This window comes from Cricetulus griseus, chromosome 10 (assembly GCF_003668045.3).
Source record: "Cricetulus griseus strain 17A/GY chromosome 10, alternate assembly CriGri-PICRH-1.0, whole genome shotgun sequence".
In the NCBI taxonomy this organism is placed as follows: Eukaryota; Metazoa; Chordata; class Mammalia; order Rodentia; family Cricetidae; genus Cricetulus; species Cricetulus griseus.
The window spans coordinates 5,602,504-5,616,264 of record NC_048603.1 but is presented as its reverse complement, the minus strand read 5'-3'; the positions used below and the strand labels follow the sequence as shown (position 1 = coordinate 5,616,264).

Below are 13,761 nucleotides of genomic sequence, written 5' to 3'. Positions count from 1 at the left end.
ACAGTATTTGTTTGGCACAGTCTTTTCCTTCCCCCAGAAGCTGCTCTGTCCCAAACCAGTTATCTCTAAATAGGCATTCATGAGACCCCTCCAATAGACAGAAGGAGAGGAAAAGGAGCTAAAAACCAGTTTGGCAAGTCAATTATTCTATAGGCTGTTTTGCCTTTTTTTTTGGGGGGGGGGTGGGGGCGGGAGAAGCTGCCCTGGATATTTTTAACCAGGTAGCCTTTGGAGGATGAAAATGAAAGAGGTTTGTGGATGGAGTTGTAGATTAATTTTGTTTTGTTTTGTTTTGTGTTTTGTTTTGCTTTCCAGACAGGGTTTCTCTGTGACGCTGGAGGCTGTCCTGGAAGTAGAACAGGCTAGCCTTGAACTCACAGAGATATGCCAGCCTCTGCTTCTCAAGTGCTGGGATTAAAGGCGTGTGCCACCAAGGCCCAACATAGATTATTTGTTTAAGTTCTAAAAAAATCATTAACCCTTGAAAATAAATCTTCAAAAACAGACTAAATGGAATTTAGGAGTAATCTTATTCTTAAAACTCTATAGAGCTTGGTTGAAGCTTCCTGTGAAAAATGAACAATTGCATTTTTTTAAATCTTACAATAAATTCGGTTAATGTTTTATACTAATAAATTGATGTATATGTAAACCCACAATTCATTCATCCTCTTTCATATAGTCTAAAGTTTTTCTCGATATAGCTGTTATAGAATCTAAGGGTTACTAATTTTACTCAAGATAACTGATACAATCAATCTAAGAGTTACTAATTTTTCTTTGACTTTTGTGCTAGAGTTTTCATTTGATAGAGGCATAGATGTCTCATGCATTATCTTGGAAATCCTTCCCTAAGTATTGTTTACAAAATTGCAAATTATCCTCTGTTCCAAGTTACTTCAGAGTGATTCTGAATCTAACCTTTCTTATAAAGTCATTTCAACAAGCCCAAGTGGTTGAAGAGATTCATATATGACTTGAACCATGTCCATGTTTTACATTTTGAAACTGCTGTGAGAGTTTGGTTGCTCTTCTGTTTTTCTTAACCCGGAGCTAAAAACATCCTTCCTGGCTTCTGATATGTATGCAGCAGGGAAAGTGGAGTTTGTTGATGCAGAAAACGATGGGAGCTCATGAGAGCTGTTTCACAGCTGCTTGTTTAAAAGTTCAGGACTGAAATAGGAGGGAGAACTATGAAATGAAGATGCCACTACAGAAAGAGCATTACACATAAGAAATATGAAAACTGTTTCTCCTCAAAATGTCTCCCCAAACATGACAATGCCACAGCCTCTCTATAAATCAGGTGCCCCTAAGCTTCCTGGAATTAACCATATGGTCTCTTTCTTAGAGTGGTGTCTGGCCATATTTGTAATTCAAAGTTGAAAAGCAATGGCTTTAATGGAGACTTTAAATGTCTCCATCATAGGTAGTCTTTTAAAATTGCTAATGTAGGGCAAAGGGAAAACGTAGTAGATTGAAAATTATGAAGTCAGCTTTCCTGGAAATAACTATTTCACTCACTTTCTTTACATTTCAGCTTCTCAAATTATCAAAAATCTTTATCTTTCAAAATTTTATACAAATCTCAAAAGTGTAATTAAAAATATTTCATATGCTGCAACTATGAGGATAACCAAATCACATTATAGGGTTTTTCATGAAATTTTGATAGCTGCAAAATGGATTGTTATTTCTAAGGTAGAAATCTTGGATGATAATCTTCTTACATTAACATGATGAAAGGAGCTGTGCCTATGAAAATGTCCACTGGGAAAGATTTGTAGTTCTCAAGTAATATGACTTAACCTTACTAAAATCCAGGAGATGGAAATTAAGAATTGATTCCTCAGATTTACACTTCAAAAGAAGAAATAGTTTCCAAAGTACAAACAAACAAAAAAATTACAATTTTAAGAAGACATGAACATTACCCTAGAAACTGATTTTATTTATGGACCAGTAATGGCTAAAATTCTCAGAAAATAGGATTATTAAACTGATGAATATATTACTTATGTGTATTTTGTACATGCCTGTACACATGCCCTACCCATAGCCAGCACACATGAGTAGAGGCCCAAGGATACGTTGCAGAAATTTCTTATCTTCTTCTAGCTGGTAGGTCCCATGATCTGAACTCAAGATGACAACCTTAGCAGCAAGTATCTTTATCTTCTGAGTCATACACATGGTCCTGTATTGAAAAATCTCCCACCATAACTTGTCTCTCTTTGCCCCCAGCTAAGCAAGTAGTCACCATTTCTTGTATTTTTCCCACAAATATGTAGTCGCCAATATATAATTATGTTGTTCTAGTTGATATATGGCGCTTAAATGTGAACATTTATGGCTGATTCTCTTCATAGGTGCCATCCAAACTAAATCTGAAATAAAACTGAAAAGCTATAAAATAAAAAGCATTAAAACCTGCTCTCTAATGTCCAATAAAGAGCATGATTTCAGGAGATAGTGCTCAATGTGACCCCAGGAAATTCACTTGTCCTTTGTGTGGACATGTACTTATTTATAAAGTATGATATTTAGGAGACCCTCTACAACTAGCCTTGTAGTCCTCTTGTGACCCAATGAATAGACAAATCTCTACAAGTATATCAATCAATTGGTATTCAAATTAATCCGCATCAGAGTGCAAAGATGAAATTCATCCAGAAGTCTGACTAGCATTATATTTTGCGGATCTGTGTCCTCTCTTGATCCACAGACACAGGGAGGGAATTAAGTGGTAAAATATGATCAACAGGAATTGCAAAGCACTGAGTGGGTGGGGAATAGTCTGGAACCTTTGCCAACGCGAAGAAAAGAGCTAGCGAGAAGAGGCTAGACTTTGTATTCTTTGGTAAGGGAAAGAAAAGGGCCTGTGCTACACAGATGTAGAGCCTTCATTTTGCACACGCAAGTTTAATTGAATGGGAGGTCTGCTGGGCCCTTGGTTTGCACACTTGATTCACACAAATCACCTGATTTAACAAGCCCACTGAAAATACAATAATTTATAGAAGCATATGAACAGTGCAGCTGAGGCTTAGAAAAAATTGAATTCTTTATCCAAAGGTGCTCACTGGCATTATCCTTGTCTGACTTTCACATATTTGTGTGTCTGTGGCTCCAGAACCCTCACTGTGGTTTTTGTTGTTGTTGTTATTGTTGATTTTTAAATTTCAGAAAACACTAAAATGAACTCCTGGGCTTGTTAGAAACACGGATGTCTGTGCTTAACCCCCAGATAACCTGATTCAATCCGCTGCTGGTGGGTCTCTGGGATTTTGTTAGGCACAAAAGTTTCTAGAGGACTCCTTCTTAGAAGCGACTTGAGAAGCCTACAGTAAATGTGCTTATGAAACACAGAGTGATGTTGTGATAGCTAATGCTACCCGAATCCCTTTGACATTTTCCGTCTGTAAGACTCCATTGCTGAAGGTATAAGGATAGACATTTTAGGAGAGATTTTGAATACAGTTGTAGAAGGAACACAGCCACCTTCCCTAGAACACATTAACCCCGAGGATTCCTCAACACAAAACTAGGATAATCACAAACTCGTTTGATGTCTGGAGGGACAGAGTATGAACTGAAGGCGAGCTGATCAGAAACATGAGGATATTTAAGAAGTTGCCAGTGACATCCTGTAACCTGTTTGGGACAGGAACAAAAGCCTGACCAGAAAAACTGATATTGAGAAAACTTTGCGTGCTTGGTAGCAGATTGGTCTGGAAAACACCATGAATCACCTAGTGGTTGGCTCTCACAATAAAAGGATGAAGTTTATAACTCTAATTCCTGTTTCACTACCTCACACACATCTCGTGTAAAATTAAAATGTTAATTCTCGTATTATCCCTAAACTGCTCTGTGAGTAAAATGAGAGAAAGAAGACAGTAGGAGAAACAGATACCTAAAAAGTTTTATTGTCTTTTTTTTTTTTTTTTTTTTGATTTTTTGAGTCAGGGTTTCTCTGTGTAGCTTTGTAGACCAGGCTGGCCTCGAACTCACAGAGATCCACCAGTCTCTACATCCCAAGCTCTGGGATTAAAGGCGTGCCCCAGCACTGGCTGGCTAAGTTTTATTGTCTATGTAGACAACTTTGAATGGTGTCAGGTTTTGTTTGCATTTCACACATCTTTTTTTTTCCCATCCTCTCTTCATTTGCAATTGTTTTTCTTCTAATCCCTGAAATCTTGAAATTCCAGGAAAAGATGGCATAGTTTCTCCCACAGTTATCTTGCTAAAGAGTCAGGGGCTCAGGAAGAATACTGCTTGGTGGTTTAAAATTGTTAGCCAGCCAATGGACAGGTAGGCCAGTATATGTCTGCAATTCCAGTGCTTGGCAGATCCAGGTAAGAAGATCAAGAATGGAAGGAAGGTCACAGTTACCCAGACAGTTTGAGCTCAGCTTGGACAACATGAGACATTGTGTCCCCTGCAAAAAAATATAGTTAACCACAAATAGGTAAAGTATTGATTTTTTTTGACATTTGGCAGACTTTCTGGAAACTCTGAAGGGTAAATACAAGCACTTAGCTCTTGGGACACTAGTAGAGTATCCGTTAGCTGGGAAGAGAAGTTCAGCCTAGACCTAGTCCCTGTCCCCAGGCATCCACACACACACACACACACACACACACACACTTACTTGCCTTTGAGTTCTTAGCAAACATCATACTTCATATCTTTGGTTTCCACGGGAAAACAAAGGCATTTCTGGATGCCTCGCCTGCCCTGTGTTTTGTCAATCATAGAGCAGTTCTCCTGTGTATAGAACAACAAGTGTGCCATTTTCTGCCAGAGTGTTCTGCCTATCCCAAATAAGCCTTCTACAAACTTCTGCAGCTCTACCCTGCACACACACAAGCTGGCTGCTCAGCACAGGCAACAGCCATGGCCACCAGGACTAAGTCAGATCATCAAGTACTTAATTAATCCAGCATTTCTCTGTTTCTCCTTGAGCGGGGCTGGCTCATCCTTTTCAAGATGCTGAAAGATACTCTGTCATTTCTCTTCACACACTCTCACAACTAGAGCTTGGAGGGGCACTGCCTCCTGACTCAGCCCACACAGAACATTCTAGAAAGTGGAGGACTGGGACTTGGTCTTTCGATTGCCTTCAAGGAGATAGCTATCCAAGAAATTTCAGCTCTGAATTTCAGGAGCATTCAACTCTCCCAAGGTATACGAATTAGTCTGGCTTTAGGAAGGCCTTGGTATCAAGCTTGCAGGAAGAAGTGACGTTCTGGAGGAAGGGAACCGTCCTCCTGCCTCCTGCGTTTGTCTGGACAGGGTCTCCATTTCATTTTCATTATGCAGTGCACAGCAGGCTTCAGAGACCCGCTTTCAGGAATCACCTGACCATAGCAAGAGAGCAGAGAGAAGACCTTGGGCTATGAGGTTACCTACGCTTTTATATTTCTGTTACCCATCCATGCACTCAACCTTACAATACCACTTGCTTCAAATATTTGCTGTGGTTTAAATACAGAATTAACTCTTCTGGCTGTCTTTTGTCCCAAAGAAGATCTTAAAGAAGCTCACATAGGGTCATCTCCATTCTTTGTCTTCCCCAGAGACCTTCCACTTTGACTAGAGGGAGTGCATCTGCCATGAGTTTTGGGAGTGAGGGCAGCAGCTGAAGTCCCCTTGGAGAACCCTGGCTTTTTCTACTTGCCCCGTCCTACCTCACACCGGACAACTGTGGTATCAGAGCCAGAGACAATCTGGAGCTTAGGGACAATGAATGTGGTGTTAACTTACAAAACTGCATAGCTTTACTTGGTACACACTAAGTCTCAGCCCCCCCCCCATAGCTCTTGGGTATAATAATTCATTATCATTCTGCCTTCTAGAAACACACACACACACACACACACACACACACACACACACAATCATACATACAAGCACACACACACATACACAAACACACAAACATAAACACACATACATATAGACCCCCACGCACACAAACACACACACACACACACACACATGCAAACACACATACAAACACACACACAAACACAATCATACACACAAGCACACACACATACACAAACAATAAACATAAACACACATACACACACATACATATAGACCCCCCCCCCACACAAACACACAAACACACAAACACACACACACACACACACACAAATACACATACACACACAAACACAATCATACACACAAGCACACACATACACAAACAATAAACATAAACACACATACACACACATACATATAGACCCCCACGCACACACACACACACACACACACACACACACACACACACGCAAACACACATACACACACAAACACAATCATACACACAAGCACACACATACACAAACAATAAACATAAACACACATACACACACATACATATAGACCCCCACGCACACAAACACACACACACACATACACACACAAACTCACACATATCAGAAACCCATTCTCAATCTGGTTGAGTCAATGAACATTTCAATTACAAGAGTTTTTGATCTTAAGAAAAAGTAATAAATATTCACAAAGGAAATGGAATGGAGATATACCTATCCAAAGGTGTGCCAGAAAGATGCCCTGATCTCTTAAACACAAGGGCTGCTTCCTCTCGTCAGGCGTCTGGATGGTGCTAGAGCTGAGACGTTGGTAGATTCCATTTTGCTGGTTTTACTGTTTTATGCAGTGTCTTCTTCACAAGGTTTTTGGCCAAGATACTGTACTTTCTTTTCTTTGCCCTCCCTCCCTCCCTCCCTCCCTCCCTTCCTCCCTCCCTCTCCCCTCCTTGCCATCCTCCCTTCCTCTCTCCCTCCCATTCTCTTTTCTGGGGTGTCACAGGAAGGTGTTGCAATTGGATGGTTAGACTATCATGCCTATGGACATCAGAAAAGACTCCCTGGCATGGGCCACTGAGACAAACATCCGCTCAAGTTCTCCCTCTCTGCTGCCATGACACCAGCTTCCAGCCAGCAAGAATGAACTGGGGAGACTGGCTTGTGGCCCTCCCTCCTGCAGAGCTCCTTATCCTAGAACAAGCAGGAAGGTGCATCCGCCCTGGAGTCCAAAAGGCCAGCAGAAATTCCAGGGCATGCCCCTGGAGGGAGCGTGTGGGACGCAACACCCAGCTTTCCACCTGCTGCAGACTCAAGTGTGCCCCACTGGGGACTGTGCTCCCTGCTCCCCCATCCTTTGAAAAGGAGAGAGAGAAAGCACCCGAGAGGGCGAGAGGGCAAGAGGGCGGGGTGGGCGTTTCTCTTTACGTGGGCGGGACCTTTAAGCTGGACTTAGTATTCATGATTCCATTTTTGGTGAAAGCTAAACAGAACACCATGCAACTAGAGACAGATTTCATTTCATTTCTCTCTGTCTCTGTCTCTCTGTGTCTCTGTCTCTGTCTCTGTGTCTGTCTCTCTCTCTCTCTCTCTCTCTCTCTCTCTCTCTCTCTCTCTCTCTCTCTCTCGTATTTATGCCCCCCCCTATCTTCCCTCCCCCTTGCTCCAGCTAGAATTTAAACATAGGCAAGAATGGATCCCAAGCTGCAACTCCACCGCCCTCCAGTTTGGTGTCAGGCGTAAGGTTCTTGTTCCAGGTGATTCTGGAGGATATAAAATGCTCCCAGGACGTTAGCTACCTTTTGAGCCCCACCCGGGAGGCTGAGGCCTATAGAAGACCACTTTATCTCCACCGTGAGGCGTTTCCTCCCCCTGAACCTCTTTGTCATTGCTCTTGCAGTGAGAAGTGACGGCTGGAGCATGAAAACTGTAGGCAGATGGTAGAATTGTGGCGTATGGAGAGGTTCAGACACCACTGTGCACCGCGGATTTCCTGACCTCACACATTAGCCTGTGCTAGGATTTCCAGAGACAACCTAAGCCATTCCGTGGGCCTGAATAACCCGAAAAGAAACAGTGTGGGGAACAAAAGAGGGATTCGGCCCTAGAACGCACAATGTGTAAGACAATGCTGCAATCTCGGTTTCCCGAAAACCTTGAGATGGAGGTGAAATTAAAATTTAAACCGGAGAAGAAATAAGCCACCGTCAAAATGGGCACCCCTGGGTGTTGGAGGAAAACACATAACAAGTTTTCCCGAATTTGAGGAATAGTCTTTCAACGTATAAAGTGTTAGACTTATCTCCCAAGTACCAGAGGTATGGCAGTTAAGAACTTTATTACCATTTTAAAAGGTTTTAATGATCTGTGCAGTACAGATTTTTGGACAAGCCCAAAGCAGACTATGACACGCTACACCTTCCCAAAGTCCCTAGAGCTTGGAGAGACTCAAAGGACACCAAGTATCTGGGCCCAAAGTGTTGGAGTTGTGGACGGAGGCGAGGGGGTCTCCCACTCCCATTGGAAGCAAATTAGCATCCCTTTCTTTGGCCGTGGCGCATTTTCTTCGTAAAATACGGTAGGTGCTGGCAGCCAGAGCTGAAATCGCAGGCGGCCCAGCTCTGCATTTCTCTGGCTGACGTGCTCTGCCGGCTTTGGCAACTCACTCCTCCTAATGTGCCCCCGAAACGTTTGGCTCAACAGGTATCTCATGAAAATTCGCACTTAACCCTCGGCCATCTCCTTGAAGGAGACACTTGCACGTCTCTTGCCCCGGCCCGGGCTGCTGCTGGCTGCCCGCGACTCCTGCCCGCCGTGCGAGCCCTGCCTGCGCGCCCCAGGGCCATCGCGCCGAGTGGCAGGGAAACTAAACCCAGACGCGTCTCTCTCATCGCACACCCGGCTGGCGACACAAACCCAAGCAACCTGAGAGAGGGGCTGTGTGCAGTAGGTAGACTAGTTGCATCCTTTAGGACAAGCGTTTTATCCCCAGGAAAACACACACACACACACACACACACACACACACACACACACACACACACACACACGTTTTATCCCCAGGAACACACACACACACACACACACACACACACACACACACACACACACACACACACACACACACACAGAGCTTTAAATAGAAGGTCGGGCTTACAAAGCAGTTGCTGTCACAGAAACCAGGGGCGACTTGGTGGCATTTAGGGATGTCAATTAAAATTCCAAGCAGACCCCCCCACACACACCCCACCCCACCTCCCGACCATCGTTGGTCGTCGCCGAGGGAGAGGTAACCTCTCCACTCCCCTCCTCCCCAAACATGAGTTATCATAGCCACTGAATGCAAATTGCGCTGCCTTCTGCGAGGGGACAGCCAGCTGCAAGCTGGACAATAAAGTGTTTCATAGAGACGCGGCCCGATTGCGGTTCAGAGAGACACTCCTTCCCAAAGGAAGAGGCACCCAGTTTGTGCTGAGAGCCCTGGCGCGCCTGGGCCAAAAAAATAAGCGGCCCCTCCACCCCTCCAGGCAGAGACACCCAGGATTGGAAACTAGCTCTGCTCCAAGCTGCATCCCCCCTGTGTCTGCTGGAGCTGCCGCGAGGATGGAGAAGAGATCCTTCAGAAAGGGTGGCATGAGTCATAAACACCTCTCGAGTATTCTTCGCAGCAAAGAAAGGACAGTGGGCACAGGAGAAGTTGTGGAATAGCTGGGGTTCTATTTTGTCCCCTCCGGGCTGCCTTTTGTCCAGTGATCCGACTGTCCCTTGCCTTCCTGCTTAGGAATAAATTTTCCATCGCAGCCGCCCCCACTCTCTGTCTGTGCATGTGACACTCATTGTACCTGTCTGAACACAGAGACTTGCTGGGGATTTTCTTTTTGGTCAGCTGCTAATGACTTTCCTCCTACCTTCATCCATCCTCAAAGGTGGCTCTTAACACTTTGTGACATCTCGGCCTCATTTAATTTTTTTTTTTAACCAAGCATTTAACAGAGCACCCAAGGAAGCTCCCCTACATTTATCCTTGCCTAGGAAGCCACGTAGAAATAATTCAAATTTGTATGCAGACATTCATGTTGGTGTATTCAAGCTCGGGAAGGCTCTATATCGTAATGCATTTTAAAAAAGAAAGAAAGAAAAAGCAATGCATTCCTAGCAGGTTGGCAACTTTGCTGTCCGAAATGGTTAAAAAAATAAATAAATAAAACACTAACCCCAGTGTCTTCAGAAAAAAAAAAAAAATCTGTGCAAAGAATCAAACCCCACGGATTCCGCAAGAAATTAAGATAATCAACCCTCACCACTTACAAAAAAAAAAAAAAAGTCTTGCAGAGGAATTCTGCGTGGATATCCACTAGTTCGAGGCTATAGGAACCAACTCACGTATTGGTTTGAGCATACTGCAAGAATATTTATTGAGCCCCGGCTCAATCACCGCATTGAACGCCAAATCTGGCAAGCAAAATGCATTTCCTATCTGAGGGGAGGAAAAAGGACCGTGAATCAACTCCTTCATCAGTATTATCCCGATTATTTTATCCGTGCAAATTGCAAACTAAGCTTGCTAGCCTCTCCGAGGCGACGAGTCACCCCATCGCCATCCACAGCAGAGGGTACCCCCGAAAGCAAGCAGACCTACCTTTTACACAAGACAGCGTCAATAGAAAGACGAGGTTCCAAAACGTAAATCCACTTTTAATCCCCATTTTCTTCTTCAGGATGAAGTCTAGGCGGCCACATTTAGCGCATCTTCTCGTGCCAGGCTCCCGGGGTTTGGATTCCTTTGCTCTGTTTTCCCCTTTGCGGCTCCCTTTCATATTATCCGCGAGCTCGGGATTCTGGCTTCCTCAGCCCAGCGCAGTAGAGTTGTTGCTGTTGTTGGTGCGCGGTCACAGCTCGGAGTGAATGGTGTTTCTGGGATACCACAGCAACCTTGACGAGGACTCAACCATCTCTCCAACGGGGGCACAGAGTCTCCGCTACTCCGGATTCTCTCTGTTCTTTTGCGTTTTTTCCCTTCCACCACAATTAACCTCAAATCTTGCTCCTCACAACCTACACCAGAAAGCACCGGCGAGCATCTGAAAGCCCCGCTCTGCTCTCTGATGAACTCCCCACAATATTGGAAATCTCGGGGCTTGGATTATTTTTCCCCCCGAATAGATCAATTCTGCCAGCAAAAGCAGTTCAAGAAATATTATGTTAGTGAGCTCTCCATTGCAGCCTGCGAATACAGAGGCATGCTAAAGGGATTTTTTTTTTAAGTGAAGATCTACGTCGCCTTTAGGAGAAACCGTGAGGATAATGAATCGGGTTCCATGGATGCCCACGTCGTTAGAATGGGACAAGTGTTACTACAGGAGTCGCATATAGCCCAGGCAGCCCTCAGACAGCTATTACACTTTGATTTAATTGAGAAAGGAAATCACAGATAATTTATTTGCATGGAAAAATTTACACATTCGAATGCCCACGTGGAAAAAAAAAACCATGACAAGGATATTATTGCTTGGTAAACATATGTCACCGTGGCTGGGGCAGGGGTAGGGTTGGGAGGGAAGTCAGACTATTTCCCTAAATAGTTCATTTTGCCTCTTCCTCCACCTCCTTGTAGCGGGTGTGCAACAGCAGTAAAGCAATTGTGTCTGTCGTTATCATCTACAGAAAGCTCATTTTCCTTAATTCTGAATTGATCCCAAATATGTAAATGGAAGGTTTCTTTCAAAAAGGCAAAATGTATATGTCTATACATTTTGGACTTGGCAGCCCCATAAACCAGGCAAGGGTTAAGGCTATACAAAGAAAGAGCTCTTGCGCCATCTACTGGCCATCTGCAAGCCTCCCGCTTCTCCTTCACATCTAAAGGGACCCTGTTTTATCTGCTATTGTAGAGATGTATCCCAGAGACGAGAGTGTTTTTTCTTACGCATACTAATTTTTGAAATCTATTGTTTTTCCTGCCAGATCCTGTCCCAAATATTTTGATAATAAAGTTCCTTAGACCAGGGACCGGATGGACGATCTGACCCTTTTGGGAACTTGGTCCTGCCTCAAGAGTTAGGAAGGGCTGCAGTGCAGACTATGGAATAGGTAATTGCCAGTGTCTGTCGGTGGCCCTATTTGCCATGCAGGGAGGGGTGGTGGAGAGCATCTTTGTGCATCAATCAAAAGGGCTGCCCGCCCCGAGTTTGCAGCTCTCCACCCTGCTCACAAATGATGAACCCTGTCCCATGCAGCATGCAATCACCCTAACCAGCCTTTGTCCCTGAGCTCGTCTTGGAGCTGGCGGCTCAGTGGACCAAGGCAGTTGTGTCTAGAGGGAGTTGCTCTGGGAAGTGGGCGCACAAAACGCACCCACAGTCGTCAATGGCGAGTGGGTGCAACCAACGAGAAGGATTCTCAGCTCCTCCCTGGGAATGTGGCATTTGGTGTGAGTCTGCCATTGAAGGAGAGAGGGAGACAAGGCTAGAGCAGGAGAGCGCACACTGATAAGGAGTAAGCCTGCTTCTTGACAGAAAATGATGGGAGGTGTTTTTGTCGTTTGGTTTTATATTTACACGTAGGTATTTTCTCAAGTGCTTTTGCATGCGTGTGCGTGTGTGTGTGTGTGTGTGTGTGTGTGTGTGTGTGTGTGTGTGTGTGCAGGCGCGCGCGTAACAGGAATTTCTCTCCTAAGTAGACTTAGGAAAAGGCAAAACTGTAGACGCCCAACTGACCTCATTAAATTTCAAAGGATCATTGAGAAGCTGCAAGCCAGGATACTATTCCTTCCCAACCGTGCCCCGCTGTTGTCTGCATAGGCAGATTTGGAAAGGGAGTGGGGGCAACGTTAGGTCTAGACTGCCATTGGGAGGATCAACACAGCAAACGTCATTAGCCTGCTCAGCCACCTTGGCAGTGGCAGTGGCATTGATTTCAGTCAAGATGTCAGGGTGCATTGCTGGGACTGTTGCATTAGCTGGGCTGAATGCAAACTTAATGAGGGTACAGCACTCCCTTACCAAGGAGCAGAGGTTTATCACAGCAGCTGGGTTTACTTTGGGGGAAGTAATCCAGTTGAGCTCCTGACTAGCCAATTCAAACTAAAAGGTTATTTCTCAAAAAGTTTGGTGGGTTTGCATTGTAATTATTGTTTACAAAATACAATTTGATTCAGGCATCAAAAAAGAGTGCCACCTAGACACCAATTTCTGTTGCTCATTTTCCAACACAGCACTAAGCCCACAGCACAATTATCTTTCCCAAATGAGTCCTGCCTATCATTTCACCGTGCGGTTTTTTAAAAGATTTATCTGGTTAGATCATAATGCATTGAATAACACTATAGTTTCTAGTTCCTACAGCTCACTATAAATCACAGGTCATTTTTCACTCCCAGCTTCCAGTTTCTGAGACAGTGTAGGAAAAAAATATCCTATTTGACAATCAGCAGAAGTTAAGGCTGGAGGAAATGAAGAGCTTTATCCAAGGTCACCATCAGGAGCAATGATTTTCAGTCTGTCATTCCTTAGGCCTGGGCCACACTTGCCTTTCGTGAACAGGAGCCGTCTGTTCAGAGGAGTGTTTCTCAAAGTATTCGAGAAACCAACTCAGCAGCCAGTGTTGAGGATGAGAAGCCTCTCAAGGCCAGCAGGAGGAAAAATACAGTAGCTGTACTTGGGAGCAGAAAGCGCCCATTGCTGTATATGTGCATTAAAGCAGGAAAAGTTCACGTGGATTTGTCTAAGGCTGTTAGAGAAACTAGACAACAGTCTCTCTCCCAATAGCACACATTACTGTGTAGAGGGAGACACTATGTTTATGGAAATATCTTTTTTTTAAAATCATGAAAATATTTTAATGGGGAAGAAAACTAAACATTCTGAAGGCAAATTACAATATGACATTCTGGTGATTGATAAAGGACTGATATCCTCAA

At 44.1% G+C, this 13,761-nt stretch overlaps 1 protein-coding gene across 3 annotated transcripts in view; it reads right to left on the bottom strand.

Moving 5' to 3' along the window:
- LOC100774887 (CUB and sushi domain-containing protein 3) overlaps window positions 1-10,660 on the bottom strand; it is a 1,055,385-nt gene extending 1,044,725 nt beyond the window's left edge. For all 3 annotated transcript variants that reach the window (XM_027431430.2, XM_027431431.2, XM_027431432.2), the window contains exon 1: window positions 10,483-10,660. In XM_027431430.2, coding sequence (XP_027287231.1) covers window positions 10,483-10,660 — 178 coding nt within the window. The remainder of the gene's footprint in view (window positions 1-10,482) is intronic.
- Window positions 10,661-13,761: the final 3,101 nt, after the last annotated feature.